This window comes from Pteronotus mesoamericanus, unplaced genomic scaffold (assembly GCF_021234165.1).
Source record: "Pteronotus mesoamericanus isolate MK-2021 breed Mesoamerican mustached bat unplaced genomic scaffold, CSHL_Meso_final scaffold_408, whole genome shotgun sequence".
NCBI lineage: Eukaryota > Metazoa > Chordata > Mammalia > Chiroptera > Mormoopidae > Pteronotus > Pteronotus mesoamericanus.
Genome location: NW_026555315.1, coordinates 403,380 through 429,745, shown reverse-complemented (window position 1 = coordinate 429,745; position 26,366 = coordinate 403,380). Strand labels below are relative to the sequence as shown.

At 61.2% G+C, this 26,366-nt stretch overlaps 1 protein-coding gene across 1 annotated transcript; it reads left to right on the top strand.

Annotated features, from left to right (window-relative positions):
- Positions 1-1,219: 1,219 nt before the first annotated feature.
- On the top strand, positions 1,220-16,419 carry NARF (nuclear prelamin A recognition factor). The gene is made up of 11 exons (XM_054593016.1): positions 1,220-1,354; positions 2,162-2,242; positions 4,707-4,850; positions 6,668-6,800; positions 8,597-8,731; positions 10,317-10,435; positions 10,697-10,826; positions 11,817-11,880; positions 12,718-12,855; positions 13,103-13,260; positions 15,050-16,419. The coding sequence occupies exons 1-11, from the start codon at positions 1,328-1,330 to the stop codon at positions 15,289-15,291; spliced, it is 1,371 nt and encodes a 456-aa protein (XP_054448991.1). The 5' UTR covers positions 1,220-1,327; the 3' UTR covers positions 15,292-16,419.
- Positions 16,420-26,366: the final 9,947 nt, after the last annotated feature.

The window sequence follows — 26,366 nt, the reverse complement described above, 5'->3', positions numbered from 1 at the left end:
CACCCAGGCAGGTGCCCGGACCAGGCACCGCACGCGCAGGGACCTTTCAGTTTGCGGGATGACACCGACCCGCTGAGCCACCCCACTCAGGCCCCAAAACGTTGTTTTTTTAAAAAGAGCAACTTAAAAAATAGAAGCAAATTGTAACATAGACTATTAGAACATTTTGGACCTTATTTAGATCCCATTTTAAACAACAAAAAAATGAGATTAGAGAAATTCAGACACTTAACTACATTATTGATGAAATTGATCGTAATTTTTTCCCCCACACATAACGGTATTTTTATGTTTTTAAAACACCAATAAAAATACATACAAATGACTACCTAAAATTATCGACTTACGCGAGAAAGGGAAGACGCTTTCTGAGAGGTGCGGACATGGATTTGCGCAATGCAGAACATCAACCTGGCAGCCAGTTAAGACCTCGAGTCAACTACTGCATTTATAAAAAACTGAATGAACCAAAAATTGTATAAATAAAAAAATGTAACGGGGAACGTTTTCATCATCCCAGTGAGGGCTCTGAGAGCTGGGACAGCTTGCGCATGTCCGTGACCGCGAGGTTCTGGGGTTGCCGGGGGCTGCCCAGACACACGGACACCCCGCAACTCGCTGTTCTTCCTCCCCCCTGAATTCTCCAGGCACCTTCTCCTTTCCGACCGTCCGGTATGACTATCACTGGTTTTATAAAACTTTCTCAGTAACAGAGTTCAACGTTTCCATTTAGCCCTACACGTGGTGCCGTGTCCTGGAGAATCAATATTCTCTGCAAAGCGTACGGGCCGAGTCGCCGGGTGAGACGCAGGGGCCCTACGGGGCTGGCAGCCGCCGCTTCACACCGCCCTCGTGCTCCCGCCGACCGCGTGCGCCCGGACCCGCCGCGCGTGCGCACTGCCGCCTCGCCAGTCCTACGTGCCGCGCCCCGGGGCGGCAATGGCGGCAGGCCGGTGCCGCGCCTCCGCCCCTCCCCGCCGGGGCGGTGCCGTCTCGGCCGGGCACGCGCCGGAAGGGCGGCGCGCGCCCGGCGCCGGGCTGAAGGTCCCGTGCGACCCGGAACGAGGGCAGCTCGCCTCCTCAGGACAGTCGGCTGCTCGCCCGGCGCCTCCGCGGGGTCCGGACTGGTCGGGCCGCGCCCCGCCCCCGCGCTCTCCGATTGGCTGCGAGGCCCGGCCCCAGCGCTCTTATTGGCCGCGCGGAGCCGCGGGGTGGGACCGCGCCGGGGGCGACAGCAACAAAGGGCGGCGGGCGGCCGGCGGCGGTGACCGCGTCTCCCGGTGCTTCCCTCAGGTCACGCACGCCGGCCCCGCCTGCCCTGCTCCAGATGAAGTGTGAGCACTGCACGCGGAAGGTGGGCCCCGCGTGTCCGTGCGGCTGGGGTCAGGGTCAGCGGCCGGGGCGTCGGGGTCAGGGGTCGGCGCGGCTGCGGTCGGAGGTCGGGGGGTCAGGACGGCTCGCTGACGGCTCGCTGACGACCAGCAGCGCCGGCGCGGCGTCCCTTCGCCGCCTGGGACAGCGCGGGGTCGGACGTGGTGTCCGCCTGGAGGGCCCCGTGCGGGGCCGGTGGGACGGACCCCGCCGCCGGCGCTGCGCCGCAGTCGCGGCGCCTCTCCCGGGGCCTCGGGGCGCGTGCTCGGCGCCGGCTCTCCGCGCGCGGAGCCGGCCTTCCCAAGGGTCTGACGCCGGAACCCGCCGGGGAGCGGACCGACCGCCGTCCGAGCGCAGCCCGCTCTGGGGGCGAACAGTCGGCGCGGCGTTTCCGGGGTTTTAACTTTCCCAACCCCGGGTGCCCGGGGCGACGGCCCTGCTGCCCCCTGCGTGGCGGGGTGGCCCGGCGGCCTCGCCCCGGGGTCCGGGCTGAGGGCCGGAGTGACCGCCCAGCGCGGGCGGGCGCTGTGTTGGGTTCTCCCGAAAACCGGAGCGCATCTGGGAGGCTGTTCCGTCCGGGGCTCCTTTTCTTGTTTTTATTTTTCTGGCCTGACCTCCCGGAGGACGCGGCGCTCCGGGGTGCGGGGTCCGCGGGGTCCCCGCGCCCGGGCGCGGCCCCTTCCCGGGAGGAGGCTCCCACGCGGGAGGCGAGCGGCGCGGACCGCGGGCCGGTGGTGTGAGCGGGGCGTCGGCGTCCAGGTGCCCTGACGTGTGCCTTTGCCTTTTCAAGGAATGTAGTAAAAAGACGAGAACCGAAGGCCCGGAGAATGCGGCGGCCGGCGCGCCGAGTCCGGCCCAGGACGGCGGCGAGGCAAGTCGTCTTCCCGCGTCCCGGGGGCGCGGCGTCCTGTCACCGCGCGCGCCGTCGCTCCGAGGAGAGAAGCGAGAACCGAGAACCGCGGCGGCTCCAGCGGCGCCCCCGGCTCCGCGGCGTCTCCTCTGGCGGCCTCGCTGCTGGCTCCGCGGGCTGTTCGAACCCGCGCTCGCGGGCGGCCGTTGCCTCCCGGGCCCCCGGCTGCGGGCGAGGGGGTGCGGTGCGGGGGCCGAGGCCGCTGCTCCCCGAGGGAAGCCCTGGCGCCGACTGCTCGGGCGGGAGGGCGGGGGCGGGCCGCCCTGGAGAAGCAAGTGCGGGTTTCCCCGGCAGTTTGGCGCCCCGATGCGGGGCTGACCCGACAGGCCTTGGCCGGGGCCCTCCTGCCCCAGCGCTGCCCCGCTTTCTGCCGACTTCGGTGCGCGGGGTGAGGCAGGCGCCAGGGCAGGCGCGGGCAGGGCTGCAACCCGAGCCCTGGGCCCTCTGGCTGCATCACCGGAGGGACGTCTCCCCCGGGGCCCCAGTTTCCTTATCAGCGACACGGGGAGTTGGATTACCGCCCCCCCTTCCTCTGGGCTGCGGTGACAGCGAGATAGCGCGTGCCCACAGCCTGGGCCGGCGCCCGCCACTCAGCGAGCGCGCCCCGCGTGAGGCTGGGCCCGCCAGGGCCGGGCCGCCGGCGGCGGGCCCTGGGGCGGAGGGAACTGAGGGCCCAGGGAAGGAGTGGACAGTGGTTTGGGGAAGGGGTGGGGGGAGCCACGGAGGCTGTGTGTGTTTCAGGGCCGGTGACGGGGCGGCTTCCCCCGGCTGGGGCAGGGGAGCAGCAAACGAAGCCCCGCGGGAGGCAGGGTGGCGGGGCCCGGGTGGGCGGGCGCCGGAGTGGAGAAGCCAGACGGAGGGCGCGGCGCGGGGAGCCGGGAGCGTTGTGAGCTCCGTGGACTCCGAGCTGCCCGCAGGGGGCTGCCTGGGGTTGGGAGGGAGGCGGCTGCGCCCACGGCGGAGGTTGGAGAGGCGCCGGGGGCGCTGGCAGCCTGGCACTGCCCTGGGGCGAGGCTGATGGGAGGGAAGGGCAGTGGACCGGCTCCTGGTGAGCGCGCCCGTTTAGCAGGTGCGAGGAGGAGGGAGGGACAGAAGTGGGAGGGGCCGGAGGGGTGGGAGGGACCCAACCAGGCCTGCGGGAGGCGCTGGAAGGAGCGCCTGGGCTGCCCGCTGTGCAGGCCGGGAGGAGGCAGTGCCCGAGGGGCTGTGGGCCCGTCTGCAGGGGCAGCAGAGGCAGGGTTCTTGGTGCGTCTCAGCAGCACCTGGTAGGCACCAGCTCTGTGTCAGGCCGGTCGTTCCAGACCCCTGGAGCGGCAGCGCTGGACACCCCGCCCCTCGCCGCTTTGCGAGGAGTGCGAACTCTTGGGCCCCATTCGGGCTTCGTGATTGTGCACCGGCAGCGCAGTGCGGCCCTCGGAGGAGCCGCACAGTGGCATTCGCGCACGTGGGGGAGGAGGTGGCGGCGTGCGCTCCCAGGGTTGGGCGGGAGGGTCCGTCCAGAGTCCACGCCTGGTCGAAGGAGAAATAAACACGCAGCTTTCGGCAGCTTTCGCTGGTGTGCTCCCATGGCTTCAGTCGGCTTCCGAACACTCCCACGTCGGTGCACTAGGTGTTCATCGAGCGCCTTCTGCATGCGGGGCCTCTTGGAGGTGCTGGGAGCAGGAGGGAGGAAGTCAAGGTTCTTGCCCTCACAGCTTGCATTTTACGGAGAGAGAGACATAAATTCTAGGCGGTGATCTGGGCTGTTCAGTGGGTGCCTGTGAGGGCCGAGGGGTGAGCTGAGCTCTTGGGGAGCACATCCTGCGGGGGGCAGTGCAGAGCGGCCAGGGCCAGTCTGGCTGGAGGTGAGAGCTGGGGGAGCGACGGGGCCGAGGGCCGGAGCAGAGCAGGGGCTTGTGCCCTGGTACATGTCGGGCCTGCCCGCGGACCCGAGACTGCACAGCCCATCGGGGGAGAGGAAGAGGCCGCGGGGGGGCGCCAGGGATTGTAGCCTGCGAGCCGGCTGAGCGGGGCGCTGTTACCGAGGTTGGCCGAGGGCCCTGGTGCACTCGGAGCGGAGCGTCAGAGCCAGCACTGCACTGTGTCAGTTCGGAGTTCGCGTGGGCGCCACGTGGCTGGTTGAGCTCCCCGGGCACTGCGTGGGAACCCCCAGAGACAGCAGAGGAGGGGCCACAGGGAGGCGGAGAGGGTTCAGGCCAGCTCCCAGGACAGAGGAGTGCCATTTTCCTCCTGCCCCGTGACTGCTGGCCTTGTCCTCAGTGAGACTCGCTGGGATCACTGGGGCTGTGCCCGCCAGCCCCTGGCGCGCCAGGCCCGGCCGGTGACGTCTCACGTGTCCGGTGTCGGTGTTTTACACTGTGCCTGTGCTGCGCTCTGAGAGCCACATGTTGGGGAGTCTGGCCAAAACAGCGTCTTTCTTTCCTAGAAGGGAGAATTCCATAAGTTGGCTGACGCCAGGATATTTCTGAGTGACTGCCTAGCGTGTGACAGCTGTGTGACTGCAGAGGAGGGAGCCCAAGTTTCCCAGCAGAACGCCAGGGACTTCTTCCGTGTCCTGAACCTTAACAAGGTATGGTGTCCTGGCGCTCCCTGGCACCCTGGCCTGGAGGAGGCGGATGGAGGTCAAGGGAGGGCACAGAAGCCTCTGCTGGGATGTGGTGCCTGCAGCGGGGCCCCGGCCCCGGCAGTAGTCACCCCGTCCAGAGCCCTCCCCAGCGGGACGCCCTCGGATGGCCCGGCGTCGTGCTCCCTCACGGGCGCGGCGATGGCTGTGGCCGGGACCGCCGACCAGGCTCCCTGGGCTTGGGGGAGGCCTCTGCCACGCAAGGCCATGCAGCGGTAGCATGACTTTGGTCACGGGACCTTTGGTGGCCGAGCCGACGCTTTTCTGCCTCTGGGGTGTTCACAGAGGTCAGGGTTGTGTTCTAAGGGGTCGTCAGGCTGGGGCCAGCCCCTGCGGCCCCCTGTCCGCAGCTGCCCGGTGGCACCCGGCTTCCAGCAGCGGCCTTCCTGCCGGGAAGACAGCTGAGAGGGAAAGAAAGGAGAGAGAAGGGCAGGCGAGCTGAGAGGCCCGTCCCAGTGGGCCCTCGCTGCCCCCACAGCCACAGGGAGCGTCCCCTGTCCCTCTGCGCGGGTGCCCGAGCCCCGGCCCACTCGGCGGCGCAGGGGCCCCAGGTGGTGCTTGGACTGGAGTCACGTTGAACGTGTAGGCCATTCGGGGGGCCTGTGTTTGACCGGGCAGAGCCCCGCCATCCGGGAGCGCGCTGTCTCGGTCCCTCTGTGTGCGGCCTTCAGCGGAGGGCTCCTGTCCGCCCCCCCAACGCTTGTGTCGGGTCGTCCGCCGCTCTCCAGGCCTGTGGTTGGTTCTTGAGGTGACTGGGGTTCTGTCGTTGCTTTGTGACGCATTACGTCTTATTCTGTAACTTTCTATAAAGTCAGTTGTTGGTATGTTGGGAAGCTGTTTTCGTGTCTGTCTTGTATGTGACTATTTTTTAAATGTGGTGTTCTAGCGGTCCTCTAGGTTATCCTAGGTTTTCTAGGGTTGTTGACAACAATTGATAAATTTTATCTCTTTTGACCTATTTACCTCTCATACCTCTTTTTCTGATTATGCTGTTTAGGACCTTTAAGTCAACCGCAAATAACAGTGGTGATAAATGGTACTAATCTCTTGTTTACTGTTAAATACATGTTTGCAGAAACTGGTAAGGTTACCCATATCAGTCTGCATTTCATCTGCAGAAAAGGGATACCCAACTCAGACTGGCCTAAAGAATAAGGAAATGGCTAATTCAGGAAACTGAAAGCTTAGCGCTTGGGGAGGGCCTGGGGCCGGGCGAGTCAGCCACTCAGGGCTGCTCCGCGGGGCTGTGGGCTCCGGCCGATCCCCTCCTGGTCATAGCACGGCTCCCTCCGCAGAGGAGGCAACATTGGAGTGAGGATGAAGCGAGAGCCCTGGGGATACCCCCTGTAGGGCATCAGGCAGAGGGACAGGAAGCGCGGGTGTGGCTCCTTAAAAGTTGCCACTAAACAGCCTCGGAGACATCTCTGGGTACCACTTTAGTATGTCTGCATTTTTTTTTTAAATACGTATTTTTACTGTTATTGAGTCATTTTAGTTACTTATGGGCCAATATTGTAATTTTTTTCTTTACAATTATTTTCTTCCAGGTACTTGCATTTATCAATATAACATCGTTCTTAAAATTGGAAAAATGCCTTGGGATGCCCGATATTTTAATTGTATTTTTTCCTCTTTTTTCCCCTTTACTAGTCTTCGCATAGACCATCTGTTTCAGCCTGTTTGTTCTGGATCTTCCATCAAGGTGTCTCATGTCACTCTGTGTGTGATTGCTCGTAGGTGACATTTTTCTATGTTTCTCCTAGAAATGTGATGCCTCAAAGCACAAGGTGCTGGTAGTGTCCGTGTGTCCCCAGTCTCTGCCTTATTTTGCTGCTAAATTCAGCCTGAGTGTCACGGATGCATCCAGAAGACTCTGTGGCTTCCTCAAAAGTCTTGGTGAGGCCCCTTTTGCTGTTGTTGTGAGTTCACAGCTTGAACTTGTAACTGCCCTGTTGTATCTAGAGTTCATTTTTCAAGGGTTCAGGACAGGTAAGACCCTGTGAGTGTCACAGTGTGAGAGGACCCTTCTTCTGACCCATCGTGGGTGGGTGTCACTCAGCCCCTCGCTGTATTACTGCTGGGGATGGCCCCCTGGGAGCAGCAAGTGACCGTCTTCAGGCAGAGCGGCCGGGGAACACGTGGGAGGCCCCACACTTGCCCGTCAGCCTCGTGTTGCCTGGGCGTAGGGAGGCCGCGGTGGCGTCCTGGGGTGCAGAAGGCTGCTGCCGCTGCCGCCACGGGCGTCTGGCTTCCCAGCAGGCTCTGAGGAGCCAAGCAGGAAGGGAGGGCTCTGTCCTGCGCTGAAGGCGGACCCGGAGCCATGGCAGAGCCCAGCACGGACTCGGACTCGGGGCGGGGGCTGAGCTGAGCACGAGGTCGCGCTGCCTCCCGCGGCAGGGGAGGCTTGCTTCTGGGTCGTCGGCCGATGTCAGGCCAGCGCTGCCCCTGCTCCCAGTGGGGTTTTCACGGCCCCGGAGCCTCTGTCCTCGGGCTCGGCCATCAGCAGGCTGGCGCGGATGGGGAGAACCTGAGCCATTGGCCAAATGATAGTTTTTATTATTGCACAGAGACATAAATATGTTGGGGATTACTAATACAGTAAGAACACTTAGACTAAACATGGATGGAACCGGCCCGCCAGCCTCGCTGCTCCTTGGCTGCATCCGGTTCTGGGCGCCCGGCGCCACCACGGCGAGGCACTGCTCCCTCCTGCTTCCACCTCACAGCCTGCAGTCAGCGTGGTTGTACCAAAGACCGAGGTGCTCGGTGCTGGTGGCCTCGCAGCCAAGGCATTGTATGTGAACACTATTAATGAAAACACGTTCACAGGGAAACCGATTTCTTAAGGTAATGCTTTAAGATGACACTTAGAACATTTGTTATATTACTTTTTATGGATAACTGGCTGCTTTTTGGATTTATTATTTTTTTAAAAAAGAGCTTGCTTATTTCCAGAGATAGGGGAAGGGAGGGAGGGAGGGAAACATTGACCAGTTGCCTCTCGTGCGCCCCCAGCAGGAGACCTGGCCCGCAGCTCTGGCCTGTGCCGCGCCTGGAAGTGGAACCGGCAGCCTTGCAGTCCCCAGGCCCGCGTTCCAGCCACTGAGCCACCCTCGCCAGGGCGGCTGCTGTCAGGGTTACACCGGCTGTATATGTTAAAGTTGATTGCCTAATTTGTTTTATTATAATTAGTGAAAATACATTCTTTTGTCTCAAGCTTGTTTACCAATATTAAGAAAGTTTATTAAGAAAAAGATAGTTATGCACCAACATAAAATTAAGATCATCATAAAGATGTGCTCAGCCAACTTACTCATTTCATTTATTTTAAAGATGTCAAGGATTGTTACTGAAATTTAGTTTATACAGTGAATTAGGAGAGAATGCTGCTAATACCTTACAATATTCCATTAATTTATATGTGCAGCACTGTAAGGTGTTTATGTAAGTACAGATTTAGCGAGAAAAGCGAGAAGCAGAAGAGAGAACGTAGATATTTCATTATGAAAAACGTGCTATTGTTTAAGAAGTAACGTGCGCAGCCATGCGCTCACGCAGCTCGTAGGTGGAGCCAGGGGCTGAGCGTGGCCGAGGCAGCCCAGGAGGAAGGCCTGCAGGACCAGCTGAGCTGGCCTCTTGGGGGAGGAGACCCCGCGCCTGCGCCCTGGAGCTGAGCGCCCCCTTCCCTGCAGGGGTGCACTACGTCTTCGACATGACAGTGGCTGCGGACTTCAGCCTCCTGGAGAGCCAGAGAGAGTTCGTGCGGCGCTACCAGCAGCACAGTGAGGAGGAGCCCACGCTGCCCATGCTGACCTCGGCCTGCCCTGGTGAGCACCCGGGGCCACCGCTGTGTCGCCGTTTGTCTGAGGGACCTTGCTCGCCGGGCGGCCTTCGGGGCCGGTGTGGGCAGTGGGCGAGGCCAGGGGTCAGGGCCTCAGACCGGGGGACGTGTCTGGCCTGGTGCGCTGTTTTATGTCCGCCGACTATCCATGTGGGAGTTTGGTGGGGCGACCTGACACCTGAGCGTAGGTGTCTTACCTTCATTGACCCTGTTTCTGAGGTTTCTGACAGGAACATATTTTGTATTAAGAAAGGTAAATCTATTTTCTCTTAAAAGTATGACATATTTCAGATATCCAAATAATTATAGATAATAACATGGCCAATGCTCATCTGTCCTTTGCCAGCTTAAAAAAAGTTACAGAATATAAAAAAGCCTTTACATTGATACTGAGATCCCATTGGGATCACTTTTTAAACCAGACTTTTAATTAGTTTCAGTGTAGAGCCTGGTGTCTGGGGCATAGAGATGATTTATCACAGGCTTTTTAATTCTGGAAAAAGGAAGTCTTGGAATAGCAGAATATTTAAAGATGACGCATAAGGGAAGAAGGAAGAGAGGGCTGTAGTGGCGCGTGACACACGCAGCGAGATTTCACTTCCAGCGCCGTCGGCTCTGTGAGCGCGGGGCAGCCGCTCGCTGCCCAGGCTGCTGCGGCTCTCAGGGTTTTGTTCACGTTTCTGTTCTTAGTTCATTTTCCTTCCCCCAACCGTGACTCCCGAGTTTTCTTCCATTTTATATGTCATCCATTAATCATTAAGATTACTCTTTAATAAGATAGAATGTTGACAGTTTGGTTACGTAGAATTTGAAATAATTCCCACTCACTCACAAAACCATGACGAGGAATCCCACCATCTGTCCAGGAGGCCGCGTGGGTTGACCAGCCCAGGGCTCGGCGGGACGTGCTCCGGTTCGGGTGGGGCTGGTTTCTGGTGTCTGGTTTGTTTTGGAAAAGAGATTCCCACACGGATGCCCTGGGTCTCCTGGGCCCCACTGTATGGTCAGCAGGGCCACGCGATGCTCTCCGTACCCGGTCAGTCCCCGGGAAGGGGACGAGCTGTGGCTCCCGCCGCTCAGACGGCGGGGCGGCTGGCGGGCCACTGACTGTCCACCCCAGGGGGCGTGGCGGGAGCCATCCGCTCAGGCGCTGTGGCTGTGGCTCCCTCCTGAACTGTGGCCGCGTGTCCTGGCTGTGGGAACAGCTTGCAGCCGGTGTGGCGGCACTGGAGCTGTGCAGCCGGGGGGCTTCCTCGTAGCTGCTCCTCCAAGTGTGTTCTCCTCTCTTTTGGGGAACCAGTTCTTTCTCCCACTCTGTCCTCGGGCCAGGGACTGACAGGGACACCCACTCCCCCACCCTCCAGTCCGGGCTCAGGCCCCTGGGGCCCCGTGTCCCTCGCTGCTGGGGGGCAGCGGCCTCGGGGGTGGTTCTGTTGCCCACTCCTGGCGAGGTTTGGAGAAGAGGTGTCAGCTTTACCCGCAGAGGGGACAGGGTCTCGGGGGCCCCGAACCCCTGGTGTGCAGCCGGCAGTGGGAGGAAGCAGCCGCGAGGCGCCCCGGTCTCCCTGCAGGCTGGGTCCGATACGCGGAGCGGGTGCTGGGTCGCCCCGTCACGCCCCACCTGTGCACTGCCAAGTCTCCCCAGCAGATCATGGGCTCTCTGGTGAAGGATTACTTCGCCAGGCGGCAGGTAAGCCGACCTCTTCCCGGAGGGCAGCACGGGTCTGGATCCGGGGTGCAGGACGGCTGGCCGTGATGGGGGGGACCGAGGCGAGTGAGGGAGGCACACGGGGTGGACCTGGGGCTGCTGCTCAAGTGACGTGAGGCAGGAACTTGTCTGTGGGAGACAGGAGCCCCCCCAGAGCAGGTGAGCGCCAAGAAGGCAGCGGGCTGGGTGGCAGGTAGGTGTGCTGCTCTCCACGGCCCCGGGCACAGTGTCCTGTCTCCACAGAACCTGTCCCCAGACAAGATCTTCCATGTCATTGTGGCCCCGTGCTATGACAAGAAACTGGAGGCCCTTCGAGAAGACGTTCCCACCGCTTTGCATGGTTCCCGGGGTGCTGACTGCGTGTTAACCTCAGGTGAGAGGTGGGCGGAGCCGGGTGAGCCCCGTGGGGGCCTCCACCTGGTCACCCTCTGAGGTCACCGACAGGACCCCAGGACAGTGGAGAGGGTGGCGCTCCCGCCGCCAGGGCCCGGTGCGCGGCCCGGGACTGAGGGGAGAGGGCTCGGACGCGTGGGGCCGTGACGGCCCCCCGGGGGGGTTCTGGCAGCCCCACCCTCACTGAGGGCGCAAGTGCAACGCTCTCTTTCGGAAAGGCGGGGAGCGCACGTGCGCTCCAGGGGTGTCGCCGCAGCCCCTGCAGGGGCACTCAGTTGGGGTGGAACTGAATCTTCAGAGCCGCTCACAGACGTCGCATCTGTCGAGGGGCAGCTTGAGTCGGGAGCAGCCTTCAGGGGCGGAGGTTCCCTCTGAGGGTCCCCTGCCTGGAGCTCCAGCCCCTGGACACCCCGGGAAAGGCCTCTACCGCACAGGCTCCCGTGGGGCCCCGCGGCAGGAGGGGCCGCGGCCACCTGACCCTCTGCTTCCCTGAGAGTGTGGTTCTCATGGGAACCGCATTCTGTCGTCTCTCCTGAGAGCAGAAGGAAGTGTGCTCTGTCGCCTCGTGCACCCCGACGTCACGGGCCTGGTCTAGAGGCGCTGCGACTGTCCCGGTGGACTCAGGAGCCCCGAGCAGAGCGGAGGCCGTGGGTGGCCCGGGCTTTCAGGGGCCTCGTGGCAGCGCTGCGTCCTGCACGGCGTGTTGTCGGTCGTCCTGCCGCGCGAGGCCGTCCCGGAACGTCCTCTCGGGAAGCAAACACCCGGGTGGTGGGCAAAGAACCCTCCTTTCAAGAACAGAAAGGCACTTAGCGTTTTCCACTTTATTGGTGTTATTTTGTTGTCTGTGAGAGGGACACCGTCCAAGGCGACCTTGACTCAGAGCTTCCTGCAAGGAAGAGGGTGGTGCTGGGAGCGGCTCTGGAGGGTGCGGGCCCCCCACCGGGACCTGGCGCCTGTCGCTTGTCTGCAGGTGAAATCACTCAGATAATGGAACAAAGCGACCTCTCGGTGCAAGACGCTGCCGTGGACACTCTGTAAGTGGCTTTTGCAGGGAGGGTCACCTTGTGGGTAGGGCCTCCTGGGTGATTTCTGGAGCTCACACGTCCCAGGGCCTCCCTGCTTAACGACGAGCTCATGCTCTGCTGAGATGTGGGTGCGGGGTGCCACTCCCCACGTTGCAACACAGCCCAACACAACCCTCGCCCGTCTTCTGGCTCCAGAATCAAACGGGACCCTGGTGTGGGTCTCCATGCGCGCAGGACTGCCTGCGGGGAGTCGGGCTTCCGTGGTCTGGCACAGCCGCGCTGGTGCTCGCCAGCCGCGCCCGTCCTGCCCCGCCCTGGGGCAGCTCCCCCTCCCTGGGAGGCGGCGGGCTCCGCGGGTCCCTTTACAGTGGGAGCCGCAGGCTGGCTTTCTGTGGTCGGCGGTGCCCCTGACCGATGACGGGGCCCCTGCGGTGCCCTGTGCCCTGGACGCTGTGCAGAGCGCACGGGCCGCTCGGCGGGTCCCGCCAGGGGTGGCACCGGGACTGTGTGTGGCCCTTGTGCGGGAGGCTGGACTGAGGTGTACAGGATACGAGCCCCTCGAGTGCCCGGGGCCGCAGCCTGTGCGCCCGGTCCTGGCGGGGCTCGGGCAGGCGTGCCCCGAGTCAGCCTCTGGGTCCCAGTGCTTGTCCCTCAGGCTGGAGGTTCGGGGCGGCGCCCCGGCAGCAGAGAGCAGCCACTGACTGAGCAGCCGGGCCTGCCCCGCCCCCCGCCTCAAACTGGGGCGCAGACCGCGTTTCTCCTTCAGAGCTCACTCTCACACGGCCACCGCGGGTCAAAACTCCGGAAGTCTGATTTAAGTCCTGTCATTCTTCTCTGCCCGGCGAGGTTTGGGGACCTGGAGGAGGAGGGGGTCCGGCGCCACGACAGCGCCCGCTCCGACGGGTACCTGGCGCACATCTTCAGACACGCGGCCAAGGAGCTGTTCAATGAGGACGTGGGGGAGGTCACCTGCCGCGCCCTCAGGTGCGTGGGGCCGCTGCCTTCCTGCCGGTGTGGTCGGCGCTGTCTTTCAGAGCCGGTGCGCACGCGTGCGTGCGTGCTGGGGGCTGTGCTGTTCTGCCTACAGAGTGTTCACCGGTCAAGATCAAAAGGCCTTTTGTGTGTTTACTCGTAGATTTTTTATTTTGCTGACTCCCAAACATAGGTTAGAAATGATCTTCCAGCCATGAGAGGAGGACATGGCAGAACAGCATCCCTCTCCGTTTTGCAGAAACAAGGACTTCCGGGAGGTCACGCTCGAGAAGAGCGGGGAGGTTCTGCTGCACTTCGCTGCTGCGTATGGCTTTCGCAACCTCCAGAACGTGGTCCTGAAGCTGAAGAAGGGCAGGCTGCCGTTCCACTTCGTGGAGGTCCTCGCCTGCGCCGGGGGTAAGGCTCCCGCCGCGGTCCCGGGGGAAGAGGGCCCCTCCGTGCCCACCCTGCGCCCACCCTGCTTTGAAAGAACGCAGACACTGCCCAGGTCGTCGTGACGTGAGGGCCCCTCCCGTTCCGTCACCCCCACCTCGTGAGAAAAGAGCAGGCACTCAGGTGTCACCTTGAAAATCCCCTTGGTCCAGGGGTCCCAGAGAGGAGGCTCTGCCTGGTGCCACCAGGCAAGAGCCAGCTCGAGTAGAGGCACGTGGGGACTGGGGCTAGCCCTGGGGTGGCTTGAGCAGCCCCCACCCCTGTAGCCAGGTTCTGTCCCTGAGTGACGGGAGGGACCCACATCAGACATGGAGGCCAACAAGGGGGGCTGGGGCGGGGTCCCGTGGAAGGACTCACTAGTGGAGGGGGTGTGGGTGTTGGTGAGGAGGGGAGCCTGTGCCCCCTGATGGTCTGTCCAGGCTCCTGGGTGCTGATGGAGGCGCCTTGCAGAGGGGCCGGGGTGTCCGTGCCCTTCTGAGTGAGGTGCCCACAGGCACCCGGTGGAAGCACCGGCGGGGCAGCTGCAGGTGTGACACCAGCGGGAGGAGAGGGAGCACGGGGGGGGGGGGGCGTAGACAGCAGACGCCGCCAGGATGGTGGCGGGGAAGCCGCGAGCACTCATTGGGGGGCGGGTCCTGGTGGGGGGCAGTGAGGGCAGAGGGGCAAGCGCTGGCCTTGGGGCACCCGGGAGCCTTGGCAGCTTGGCCCCGGGGGCGTGGGGCACGGCTTGAGTGCAGGAGGGGATAAGGGCTGAGGACGCGGAGGCAGTTGGTGAAATGGGATGAGGGGTCCACACAGGGTCTCCAGGGCGGGGGGGCGTCCGGCGCCTGCATGCCGCTCGGGATGGGGCTGGGATGGGGCTGGGCTGTGCCTGCTGATGCCCTGCAGGTAGAGCTTCAGCTGGGAGTTGGGGCTCTGAGGAGAGAGAAGCAGCCCATGCACCGGGAAAGGGGGCAGAGTTCTCTGTGTCAGACCAGAGACGGGGGAGAGGGGCTTGGCTGTGGCAGAAGGTGGCTCCAAATTCTTTCTTTTTTTTATTTTTAAGATTTTATTTATTTATTTTTAGAGAGAGGAGAAGGGAGGGAGAAAGAGAGGGAGAAAAACATCAATGCGTGGTTGCCTCTCATGCGCCCCCTGCTGGGGACCTGGCCCGCAACCCAGGCCTGCGCCCTGACTGGGAATCGAACCGGCGACCCTTTGATTGGCAGACCAGCGCACAATCCACTGAGTCCCACCAGCCAGGGCTTCTTCAAATTCTTTTAAATGAACTTTTATCCTATAAATCGAAACATCACCCAACATGTTTGAGAGCATGTAGTTCAGACAGGTAGGAGGCGTATACTTCATTCAGGGTGTGGGCCCCGGGGTGCAGCCCAGGCAGGGAGCAGCACACGTGCACTCAGCAGACACCAGGCCGGAGCTGCTCGCGAGCAGGTCCTGCGCCCCCTGGCCCTGATACGTTTCCCTGGAAACTGGAAACTCAGATTTGCATGCACAGCCCTCAGTTCTAAAAGGTTGGCGAGTTTTTCTGGTTTTAGGTAAACACACGTCATGGGTCGTGCAAATAGGGAAGAATAGGAAAGCACATGGCTACGAGCCTGTGACCCGGGTTCCTGAGGCCTTTGGGACACGTGTCCAGGGCCCAGCTTGAGGCTCTGGCTCCATGGTGCTGCCCACTGCTGCCGCTGTTCTGCCCCAGGACCACCTTCGTTCTAGGACAAGAGGAGGGAGACTGAGCGCCTGTGTCTTGCAGGGTGCTTAAGCGGCAGGGGCCAAGCCCAGGCGGAGGACGGGCGCGCAGACAGGGCGCTGCTGCGGCAGATGGAAGGCATCTACGCCGCCATCCCGGTGCGGCCCCCGGAGACCAACGCCCACGTGCAGGAGCTGTACCAGGAGTGGCTGGGCGGGGCCGACTCCCCCAGGGTCCAGGAGGCCCTGCACACGGCCTACCAGGGCCCGGGACAGGCCGCCAGCAGCCGGGACATCAAGTGGTAGAGGCGCAGCACACCGGGCCTGCAGGCTGCCTGAGGAGGGGGCGGTGTCAGAGACACCTGAAGAAAAAGCCCAGCTTTTCTTTCTTCGCTTTGGTTTTCAGAATTCCCTGCTTCCCGCCCGTGGACGGCCCCCTCAGTCTGATGGGGGCGCTGTCCCATCATGTGTGTGGTTGGGACAGCGCATCTGGAGAGAAGGGTTGCCCTAATTTATGTATCCTTTTATCCTAAGCTGAGAAAAATCCCAAAGAACAAGAGTGGAGACAGACTACTGTCTTTTAGGCTTAAAAAAAAATCCAAAAGTGTCCTGCGAAAAGCTAAGACCCTGTTCTGGTTCATGTGCCTCAGAAAGATTGGACGTGGAAAGGAAGATGCGGCTGGGGGGCTGCGGGGTCGCCTGGTTTGGACCCCAACTTTGGCCACAATGTGAATAAACTGCCACCTTTTGGAATCGGGGCTCACACACAAATCTGGACGTCCAACTTTTCGTGCAAAGAATCAAAGTTCGGCAGCGCAGGCCGCAGCCCTCCCGGAACCAGGTCCGGCCGTGGGGGTCAGCGGCACTGGAGCTGAAGCCCCACGCGCGCCCTTTCACGTGTGCGATCTGGGCTGCCCGCCCCTTGGGGGGGGGGCGTGTCATGGGTGACAGGCGTCGCAGGGGGAAGGCTAGAGGGGGCGGGGGCCGCCCTGCTCAGCCCCTGCCTGCGTGGGGTCGCGCAGCTGGAGGCCGTCCTGTCCAGCCCGTGGTTGGGTGAGACACCTTAGCTTCCTCGCGTGTCCACCGGTCACACAGCGAGCCTGGCCGCTCCGCCGGGCCCCAGGCGGCCCTCTGCGCGCCGACCGCGCCCTGCCCTGCCCTTCTGCCCGCAGGGCTTGCCTTAAGTGAGAGGGAAGAGGGCCTGCCCGGGGACGGGTAATCAGAAAGGGCTCGCCCCCACCTACAGCACCCGGAGCCCTGTGCCCGTCAGGGCCTGTCCCGTGAAGCGGGACCCGTGCCTGGCCCAGGGCTGGTTGCCCAAAGCACTTGGATTTTGTTAACATGAGGAGGACGGTCTTCTCGAACCCCTCAGCCTGTTAGGTTTCCCTCATCGCTCGGCCATTGTACCTGTACACCCATCTGGGTTGATAAAACTGGGATATTGTGTGAAACTCCATGTTGTTTGCTTCCAATCTATTTACAGTGGGGTCTCATCCTCTGTGGTAACCGACTGTGGAATAAACCGCTGGGAGAGGGCCTGTGTGCGGGGCGTTGCACGAGTGGGTGCCGCTCTCCCAGCCAGGCCGCAGGGGCTCTGCGCCCCCACGTTGCGGGCGTTGCACCCTTGCCCTGAGCTGCGTGAGCCACCGCGGGCCCAGAGCACGAGGGCCACCCTCCCCCGTCGGCCCTAGAGTGGCAGGAGTCAGGTGTGGGCGCGGCTCTGCAAAAGCCGCCTCTTCAGCTACAACAAAGACACGTGCTTCCTGGGTGGCTTCACCGCGCCGTCCACCCGCCCGGGGCCCAGCCGAGGGGCTGGGCGTCAGCTCGTGAGGCTCCTCTTGGGTTGTGACCGTGCGAGAGCAGTGGACTGAGGCCTGCTATTCATGGCCACCCAGGCGACAGCAGAGAGGGAGGGGCAGCCCGGTGGGCAGGCAGGCCGGGGGGACACAACGGGGTGCGGCTGGGCGAGCAGTGTCAGCCCGGGGGCCGCAGTTCCAGACCCACGCCCCACCCGGCTGCCCCTCGACAGGGACGCTGGTGACAGTGCTGGCCCTGCCAGAGCCCGTGGGCCACGACCGGGCCCCGTGGCTGTCGGCCCCGTCAGGGCCCGGGTCTCCCGGCTGCACTGCTGCCTGGCCTGGGAACGGCGGCGCAGAGGCCGGTCCTTCCCCCTCAGCTCGGCCGGAGGGAGGGGAGCCCACCCACTGCCCACGTCAGTTTGATGTGGGTACAGGGCATGGAGCAGGGGCCCGCTCTGTGACGGGGGGTTGCCTGGTCTCACCTGTTCTTGGCCCGAAGCTGAGCAGTCGGGGCTTCCAGACGCGCCCGGTAGGGAGAGCTCGGGATCGTCCACCCTACGTCCAGGCCAGGCGAGGGCACGGCCACCCAACCGGGGCTCCCTCACCTTGGGCCCAGCCTTGCCGGTTACACTCCGCACAGCAGTGGCTTTGCTCTCAGGGAGGAGCAGCAGGTGTAGCATTTGCCTAAAGCAAATTAACCCCCAGCTCGATGTGCAGGGCAGCAGGGGGCAGGTAGCGCTTGGAGAGGCCGGACTTTGCAATGAGGATGGGCCATGTGTTTTGAGGGCAAGGAGAGCAGGTACCAGGACTGAAGTCTTATTTTTAAGCTGAAGTTCAAATGGTATAAACAGAGATCAGCACATGCTGTAACTGAATATCCAAACGTTGGGTTGTACAGGTATCAAAAACATGAAAAAGTGTTTATGCTCCTATGGAAACTTCAGAACCATACATCCGAACATGAAAGGGACAAACGTAAGGAAATCGCCAACGTGCTGGAGGTATGCCCAGCAACTGGGGGCCTCACCAGCGGGGTCCCTGTGAGGATGAGAGTCACAGACACGTGTGTCCTCCTGAGAGCTGAACCCCCATCCCCGCATTCACAGTCCAGAGGGCTGGCCGTCACACCCCGGAGCCTCCCCGGTCCAGGTCACCCCAGGGCCCTGGCCGCAGGGGGAGGGGGAGGGGAACCCAGCGGGAAGCCACTGTCTCCATACAAGACGACTTAAAGTGCAAGTTATAACAAACCCTACTGTTAAGTGGGGGCAGGGGACAAAAGGCACACACAGGTCCCACCGAGACGTGACCTTGGGTCACCGGATTCAGAGTCCGGGGTGCTAACCGTTATACCGTGGGATCCGCTAGTGCTGTGTTCCCCGTGCCTTTTAACACGGACGCGGGCAGGAGTGGGAGGAGATTGGGAAAGGCGGCTTTGTAGCAGAGGATAGTTCCATCCGTCCACCTCCGGGTTATGGGCCCGGCACACCCAGCACGACACTGTGTCACTCTGCCGGCCTTGGCGTGGGGCCTGCGGAGGGCGGGTTCCTGGGGGACTGACAGGGCAGAGCAGATGCTGCTGCTGTGCAAAACTGCTTAAAATTCAAGTGTTAAGAAACCTTGCTTTTCAGGTTTTAACTTGAAAAACTGCACTTTCAAAAAGAAAGAAATGGCTTCCCCAGGAACATTCTGGATATAAATCCTTTGAGGAAACAAATCGTTGACTTCATGTGGCACCTTTTCAGGAAACAAGCGTCCATGGGACTTCCTGCTGCGGACGGCAGGCCGCCTCTCTCTCAAACCGACCGGAGCGCCCGCACAAAGCACCCGACCAAGACGTGTCGGGTCCAGCCGCGAGGATTAGCCGGGCCGCCCGAAGGACGTGACCGCAGGGGGCCGAGCGCGCTGTACTCCCGAGCAGGGTCAGAGGAAGCCAACGCCAGCCGGGGTGCGGAGCGGCCGGAACCCCAGGGCCTGGGCAGTTCCGGACCCCGCGGCACGGCGAGCCGACGGCGTCGGCCCCGCACCGGAGCTGGGGCTTTCCCCGCGGCGCGCGCGGCCCGGGCCAGGCAGGAAACCGCCGCGGGCGTCTCGCTCGCCTCCACCTCTCGTCCCTGCGCCTCTACCGCGAGCGGCCACTCAGCTCTCTGCCCTTCGGCTTCCGAACCCCAGATGCACAGCGGCCGAGGGCGTCGAGGGCGGACCCGAAGCGAGGGCCTGGGCCCAGCCAGCTGCCGGGCGCTCGGTCCCAGCAGGCGCGGCGGGCAGCCCCCGGCTGAACTTCGGGCCAGGCCTGCAGCTGCCACGGGGGTGAGGCTCCCTGAGCCGCGGGCCCGGCTGCACCGTGAGCCTGAGGCTCTGCCGCAGGGACAAAGGACACCGTCTGCGCCCGCGAAGCCGAGGCGCACGCGTGCAGCGGCCCCGGGGGCGGGCGCGGTGGGGGAGCCCTCTGATCAGCACGTTTCATTCACGCCCCAGTGCGGGGCCCCGACAGAACCAGACGGGGCGAGGGGTGCCCAAGAGCCCGGCCGATGGGGCCTACGAGGGACGCCTGCGACCGGGCCAGAATGTGCGGAGGGTCACATTCCACGTGAGAGCGCAGCCAAGATCTCCGTGTGGGAGGGACCCACCGGGGCCGGTCGGGCCCTTTCCCCAGCCACCTGGTGGCGCTGCTTGGCCCGCGGACCGAACGGCCACGGGGCCGGGGAAGGAGGCTGGGCCCCGGCCGGACAACAGACTCCCTGAGCCCCCGCCGAGCCGGACGGGCTGCGGCTCCCCTCCCTCCCTCCCTTAAGTGACCGGCGGCGACCCCAGCGCCGGCTACGGTGCGTGCCGCCCGCGGGGCCCCGGTGCCTAGACCCTCGTCCCCGCCCTGGCGCTATCTGCCTTCTGCGGGGCCCGCCGTCCCGGCAGCCCACGCCACACGGCCGCGGGCTAGCGCGCCCGCCGCACGCCCGGCGACGACAGCGCGCGGTGGGCCGCGCCCGGGAGGCCCAGCTTCTTTCCGTTCCTGGCCCTCTGAGGCCGCCGCCCTGGGAAGGCGCGCCGGAGCCTGCCCCTCGGGCCGGTCTCAGAAGCGTCGCAGCAGCAGAGCAAAGCGCCTGCTCGCGCCCCTCACAGCTCCCGCCAGCAGCGCGGGATGCGGCGCCTCAGCTTCAGGCCACGTCAGACTCGCCGGCAGGGGCCGTTTCGGTCGCCCCGCATCCCCGCCCCTCGGTTCGGGCCGCAGGCCCCGCCACGCGCGCTCGCGAAGAAAGCGGGCGGCGTGAGGGGCGCCGAGACGAGGCGCGCGTGCCTTTGCCTCTTTCAGCACCGACTGAGCGGCTCCGCAGGTGCGAGGCGCCAGCCCGCGGTCGGCGGTCACAGGGGGCGGTCACGTGCTCTCCCATACGTCCTCTGGGCGTCAGCTCGCTGCCGCCCCGCCCCTCGCTGGAGCGCGCTGGTCCGCGCGTGCGCGGCCGGCAGCGTGGGGCGTCGGGGATGAGCAGGCGCGTTCCCGGGAAGGAGCGGGGTAGGCGATGCGGCGGCCTGCGGGGGTCCGCGGTCCGCGGTCCGCGGTCCGCGGGCTGTGCTGGTTTACGCCCCGACTTCGGCAGGGCCGTGTGCGCGCTGCACCTTCGCCTGCCCTGCCTTCCTCGGACGCCGGTCCCGGTGCCCAGGTGCGCAGGTGCGCAGGAGCCGGAGCTCCGACCTCCTCTCCGCGTTCCGCCCCGCGCCCCGCCGCCCCACGCCCGCCGTCCGGCGCAGGGGTCGGGGCCTCCGGCTCCCGCGGTGTGGAGCACCGTTTTTAAAAGAAACTACAGAATTAGATACTACGGTGGATGTTGATTAGACTAAGAAAAGTAATCACAGCAAACAGCGAGTTCTCCAGAGCAGGTCAAGGCCACACACTGCGTACAATTAATAAAATATTTCACTCTTCAACTGCCCAGACACACCTCTAATACACTTTTTCCTAATTTTTGGCATGCAGACTTTGATACAGCAATGACCTGGTAGAACTTTTTATAGAGTGAACAGGGAAATAATTCAGTCTTTGCAGGGCTGATCAAATTTTGTTTTTTATTAATACTTTAGAAAAGATCGGCAGCTTGGCAATCTTTTAGGATCGCTATCAGATTTGGCCAAACCGCTGCTGCAAGAGCTGAAGGATTTCAGGCGCTTCAGGTGTCTGGGTGCAGGTCTGACGTCCGCTGTGGCCTCGAGCTTCGCCCACGGTCCACAGCAGCCTTTCAGGTCAAATTCCGGGGGACATGGGAGCCGCTCTCTGTGCCTGCAATTCACTCGCCCGCCCTCTTGGGTCGCACACATTCTGGTTGTTTCACCGCCCTTTGTGCGCAGGAGCTGCTGTGTGTTCTTGGCACGTGTGTGCTCAGGTGGCCGTGTTGGATGCTGCGGGGAGACTTCACGACTTTCCGGGGTCCTAAAGATACTGACTTGAAAGTCTGTCTGCTGGGAGTGATGTCTGTCTTGTTGAAAACTGAATACAAGCAAAACAACACAGGCAACATTTTTACCCTTGGCCTAGGCTGATGTACATCACCGGGCAGTTTCCCTGTTTTAAAAAATAATTCTTTCCAAATGTTTTGAGAAGCATCCCATGGGTCGGTTGTGTGTTTCTGTCGATTCTCTGTGCCTGGGATCACAATTCCGAACTACTGAATTTTTCGCTAAAGAGTGTTGGGGCAACTGTCACCCGTGGGAACAGGCGTGATGAAGCCTCTGTGCTGGATGAAGTCGGCAGTGACGAGGTCAGCGGGTCTGGCGCCGCGGGTGCACCCGGCGTCGCCACCCCTTCCTTCTGCTGTGCATTTCCTTCTGCTTTCTTGCTTCCTGACTAGGAATGTCCTGATTCTTACAATGCATCCCATCTCTGTGTTGTCATGTTCATTACCCATATTTTCTTTGCCGTCATGATTCATTTCCTTCATTATTTTGACCATAACTGGTTTTAGTTCTGATATACATTTGATATTTTGAAGTTTCTACAAGTCTTCTTTCCTTTTTTTTTTTTTAAATTTATTTTCTCTTCTGGTAAGATATTTCCTTCCAGTAATGTTTGGATTTGGGTATAATCAGTAATTCCAAAAAAAGTATACACAGTTAGTGTGACTTTAAGGCAAACCCAAGTGTAACTCAAATGCATTTTTAATGACGTCTGTGTAGTAGTGAGATCCGTTATTGTGCAAGAACATAACCATACCCCACCCCCACCCCCGTCACTGGCTTACTGGCAAATGTGCAAAGGACTTTTGTCACTAAAATACACTATTTTTTTCAGGCCCTGTTGCTGTGTCATTACCGAATCGAGTGCTGCTTCTCCTGAAACTCCCAGACTTTGTCAGGACAAGGTGCTTCAGATAGGCTAAGGCTTGATCTGAAATGTCAGGCTGCAAAGACCTGACCTTGAATTTCGCGCTCACTCGCGGTGCTGCTGCGGGGGGTGTGGCCGCCAGCCCGCGCATGGTGAGAAGCTGCTCTGCGAGACAAGTCTTGGCTTTCGGCACCCCGTGGGGACTGTGATCCTCCATGAGCACCCCCGTCCGACCGGCCCGCGGGGACAGCCCCTCTCAGCCGGGACGTCTGATGTTGGGTGCCTTCAGCTGCATCCAGTCTGGCAACCAGCAGGTTCAGAGCTCTTTGTCTCTGCTATTTTAGTTCTTTCTTTACTCCTGGTGTGTAGCCCTTACCTCTGAGGTGTGGCCTTTCTGGTGTCTCAACTGGTTGCCTGGGTTGCATCAGGACCTCTTCCCGTTGCTCCAACAGGTCCCCGTGCTGAGACCTCTGCCGCCTGATGACTTGCCACCAGAGAGGCTCAGGGGTCAGGGTTAGGCTGTTGTAACAAAACTTCCTCTGGTTCTGATTATTTGTGTGCTTAAGTTTATGAAAGAGTAGGGATGATATTCACCCTGTACCCTGCCCAATCACTGGCTATAGGAACTGTCAGTGGGGAAAATAAAAAGCCCCAGACATTGAGAGATATATCCAGTATAATTAAACGTTTTAGTCTTAATCAAAACTTGCATATATTTATATTGCTTTAATCAATTGTGTGTTAATAGGAGTTGTAACACCAATTCAACCGAAAGGAAATGTTTTTAACCAAAGAGACTTATGTTCACAGGAAACTGCAAATCTCTCTCTCCCTCTCTCCAGGGATAAATAATAGAGTCATCAATAAATTATGTCCAAGTATAGCCCTGGCTTGTGTGGCTCACTGGACTGAGCGCCGGCCTGCGAACCGAAAGATTGTTGGTTCAATTCCCAGTCAGGGCACAGGCCTGGGTTGTGGGCCAGGTCCCTGGTTGAGGGTGTATGAGAGGCAACCGACCAATGTATCTCTTTCACGCTGATGGTTTTCTCCCTCTCCTCCTCCCTTCCCCTCTCTCTAAAAATAAATAAGTAAATAAATAAATTAGTTCAAGCAGAAACACTTATTGCATTTAGAAGATAATTTGTGGGGGAATTTGAATGGAAATGAGTTTAGAAAAGAAGGATTTGATAGAACTCCTGACTGTTGCCCGTGAGACTCTATGTTTATAAAACATATGACAGTGGGTTTCAAATCGCAATGGCTCCATTTGGTACATTTAAGGAATGATGTCACGGTTTTTATTATGGTTTATTTTAAAAGTCAGTATTTATAACATTTGGGAAATGATACCCATTGTGACTACTGAAACCTGGGAAGTTTTGCTCCTGTCTGACACAGGGGCAGGGCTGCCTCCCAGTGTCCACGGAACTGGTTTATTGGGCGCTTACGCAGAACGCTGTGAGGACCGCGGGTCCGGCAACCCGCTTCCGAGGCCCGAGTGACGGCAAGCAACACAAATGGCTTTCCTCTCTTCAGTTTTGTCCCCCACAGCCAACAGGTGCACCTTTTAAAAGGTTAAATCAGCTGCACGACTCCTTGCTTGGAAGGCCCAGTGGGTTCCCCTTTCGCCGCACGTGGACGCCAGGCCGCAGCGAGCCCTGGGGGGCGCTCCCTGGTGGACGCGGCCCTGCCCTTACCTCACTCACGGCCTGTCCCCTGCCTTGGACCACACAGGATGGGCATGCCCTGCCACAGGGCCCCTGTCCTTGCCGTTTGCCCAGGTGTCGCTGTGCCCCCTCCTCCGCCGGCCTTCCTCTGCGTCTGGTCCGCTGCCCCGGCCGTGCAGCACCAGCTGTGCGTTTATTCCCGCCTGCGCTCTGGGTCCTCCAGCCAGGTACGCCCCGAGGCAGGCGCCCGGGGCAGGCTCCCTGCTCTCTTCCCGCGCCTGCGTCCAGGATGGACCAGATGCGCAGTACAAATGGCCTGGAGGAAAGAGCACACCTTCGAAACACTCGGGCTCCCTGCGGCTCCCTGGCAGGAAGGGCAGCAACACACTGCCCCCGCTCTGGCGTCTGCCGAGGCTGCCTTTCCCCTCAGTGACCACGGGCCACGGGCTGGCTTCCTCCTGGGCTCCTTCTTCCACACGTGACGACTCCACACGGATGGGACAGGGCAGCCCGGTTGGCTCACGGCGGTGCATCCACCCAGGCCTGTGCCAGGCACACCATGGATGCTTGCCGAGCACCCAACGTGGGCGGAAGGCGGAGTGCGAGCCCGGCCTCTGCTTGCGGCCTCCCTGACCGTCCCTGCCCTCGCTGCCTCCTTTGCTCCCAAGAACTGCGAGGTCCTTGCCATTTCTACCTGCACTGGGCCTGTGTTGCCCATCTTTCTACCCAGGCGCCTGTGTCTACGGGGAGGACACGCCTGAGGTGCGTTGGTGCAGTGCCACAAGCTCGCCCTCTTTCTGTCTGCAGGCCCGGGCGCCCTGCCCGTGGCAGACACTCTGTGCTGATGAAAACACGTCCCGCGTCAGTGACCATTTCTAGGAGCCTCGTGTAGGCGTGTGAACAGCAGACGACATGTGCTCTGAACATCATCAACATGTTTATCTCAGCGAAGCTGCTGACAGCCAGGCAGACAGTATGTGTCCTGGGCGGGGTGCACTCAGCCCGAAGCAGGGCACAGAGCGCTGGGACCCAGGGGCCTGGGACAACACACGCCACGGTCTCCTTGTCAACAGTGACGTGGAATCGTTCGTTATGCTTCACCGTATGCTCTTCCTTTCGATCGACTGTGTTGTTTTAATTTTATTTTTTAAAAGATTTTATCTTATTTATTTTTAGAGAGAGGGGAAGAGAGGTAGAAAGAGAGGGAGAGGAATAGCGACCGAGCGCACGTGACTTTTGGGGCTTTGCTGGACAAGGCCCACCCGACGAGCCACGCTGGTCAGGGCTGTCTGTTGTTTTTAAACCAGGGGTCCCCTGCTTACCATTCCCAAACTTGTCTCAGCACCACCTAAACCTTCTCCGGTACATAAACGAGTATTTAATGAGAGTGTTGTTCCAGTCTTTTTCTTCTACGACATTCTGCCATACTTGTGGTTCAAAGTAGTTTGAACTCTTAGGAATCTGTATTATAATAACGAACACATTTATGGCAAATAAAACATGCAAGTGTTACATTCAGAGGGGCCCATTAATGTCCATTTCCTTTAGAATGAGACTTTACACACACACACACACACACAAATTTAAAAGACAGCACAGGCCGCCCCAGTTGGGTCCTGCCTGGGGCCTCTGTTCAGGTCTTGCTCCCCCTGCTCAGGTTAAGCCCCGCTTCCTCTCACGTCTTTCCGCTCACACTGAGCTCCTCCTGTCCTTAAATTATATCTTTGTTTTCTAATTGCTCACGATTAATCGGCGAATGATGGAGCACCTCAATGATAGCTGGCCCTGTCGATAGGGACCAGCTCCTCTTGGTCCTCACGGCAGCTCCTCCCGGGACCCTCGGGGTCCGCGTGCCTCCTCCAGCGGGGCCAGGGGCGCGATGTATCGTGGTTCAGATTTTGCGCAGACACAGTTGGCGCTCACGTTGCCATTCCTGGCACGGACGTCCCCTCCACTCCACCGTTCCCGTTTCATAAGCTGAATGGTGTCCCTGCTCCCGACCAGGCACCGCTCCTTAAGGAGCGGTGTGTTGTGCACTGAAGGTCCCGGTTGTGCACGGAGGGCGTCCGCAGGACCAGCCGTGGGCGCTCCGCTTTGGTCCAGAGCGTGTCCCAGGCGCCCACGCGCGTTTACAGGGTTTTCACTGATTGCGAAACATCCACACTATGACATTCTCGATGTCGAGGGCGTCTGCTAATGACCCTAACTGGGATGAAAAGTGACAACGTGGAAACTGTCGGTGTTGGATGGTTCGCGAGAGGCTGTTTCCCGCTGCTCGAGGCTCTGCGGTGACCGCAGAGACCCAGCGCGCGGCAGCCCGCGGGCATCTGCGGGCGCGGCAGACCCGACGGCCGAGCCGCCGGCCTCAGGGCAGGTTGCCCCGGCGCCCGCAGACGCCCCCAGACGCCCGCGACGACCTTGACCCACCCCCGCCCCGCCGGGCCGCGCGCCGCTCGGCGGCTCCGTTGCCAGCCTCGCTCCGCGCCGGGATTTCCGGGCCGCCGGAGCCGCGCCTGCGTCGCGCGTCGCGGCCGGACGTGCGGGCGCCGGGCCGGCGCGCCTCGCCATTAGCGGGCCGCGGTAGCCCCACTGCCGTGCGTCGCC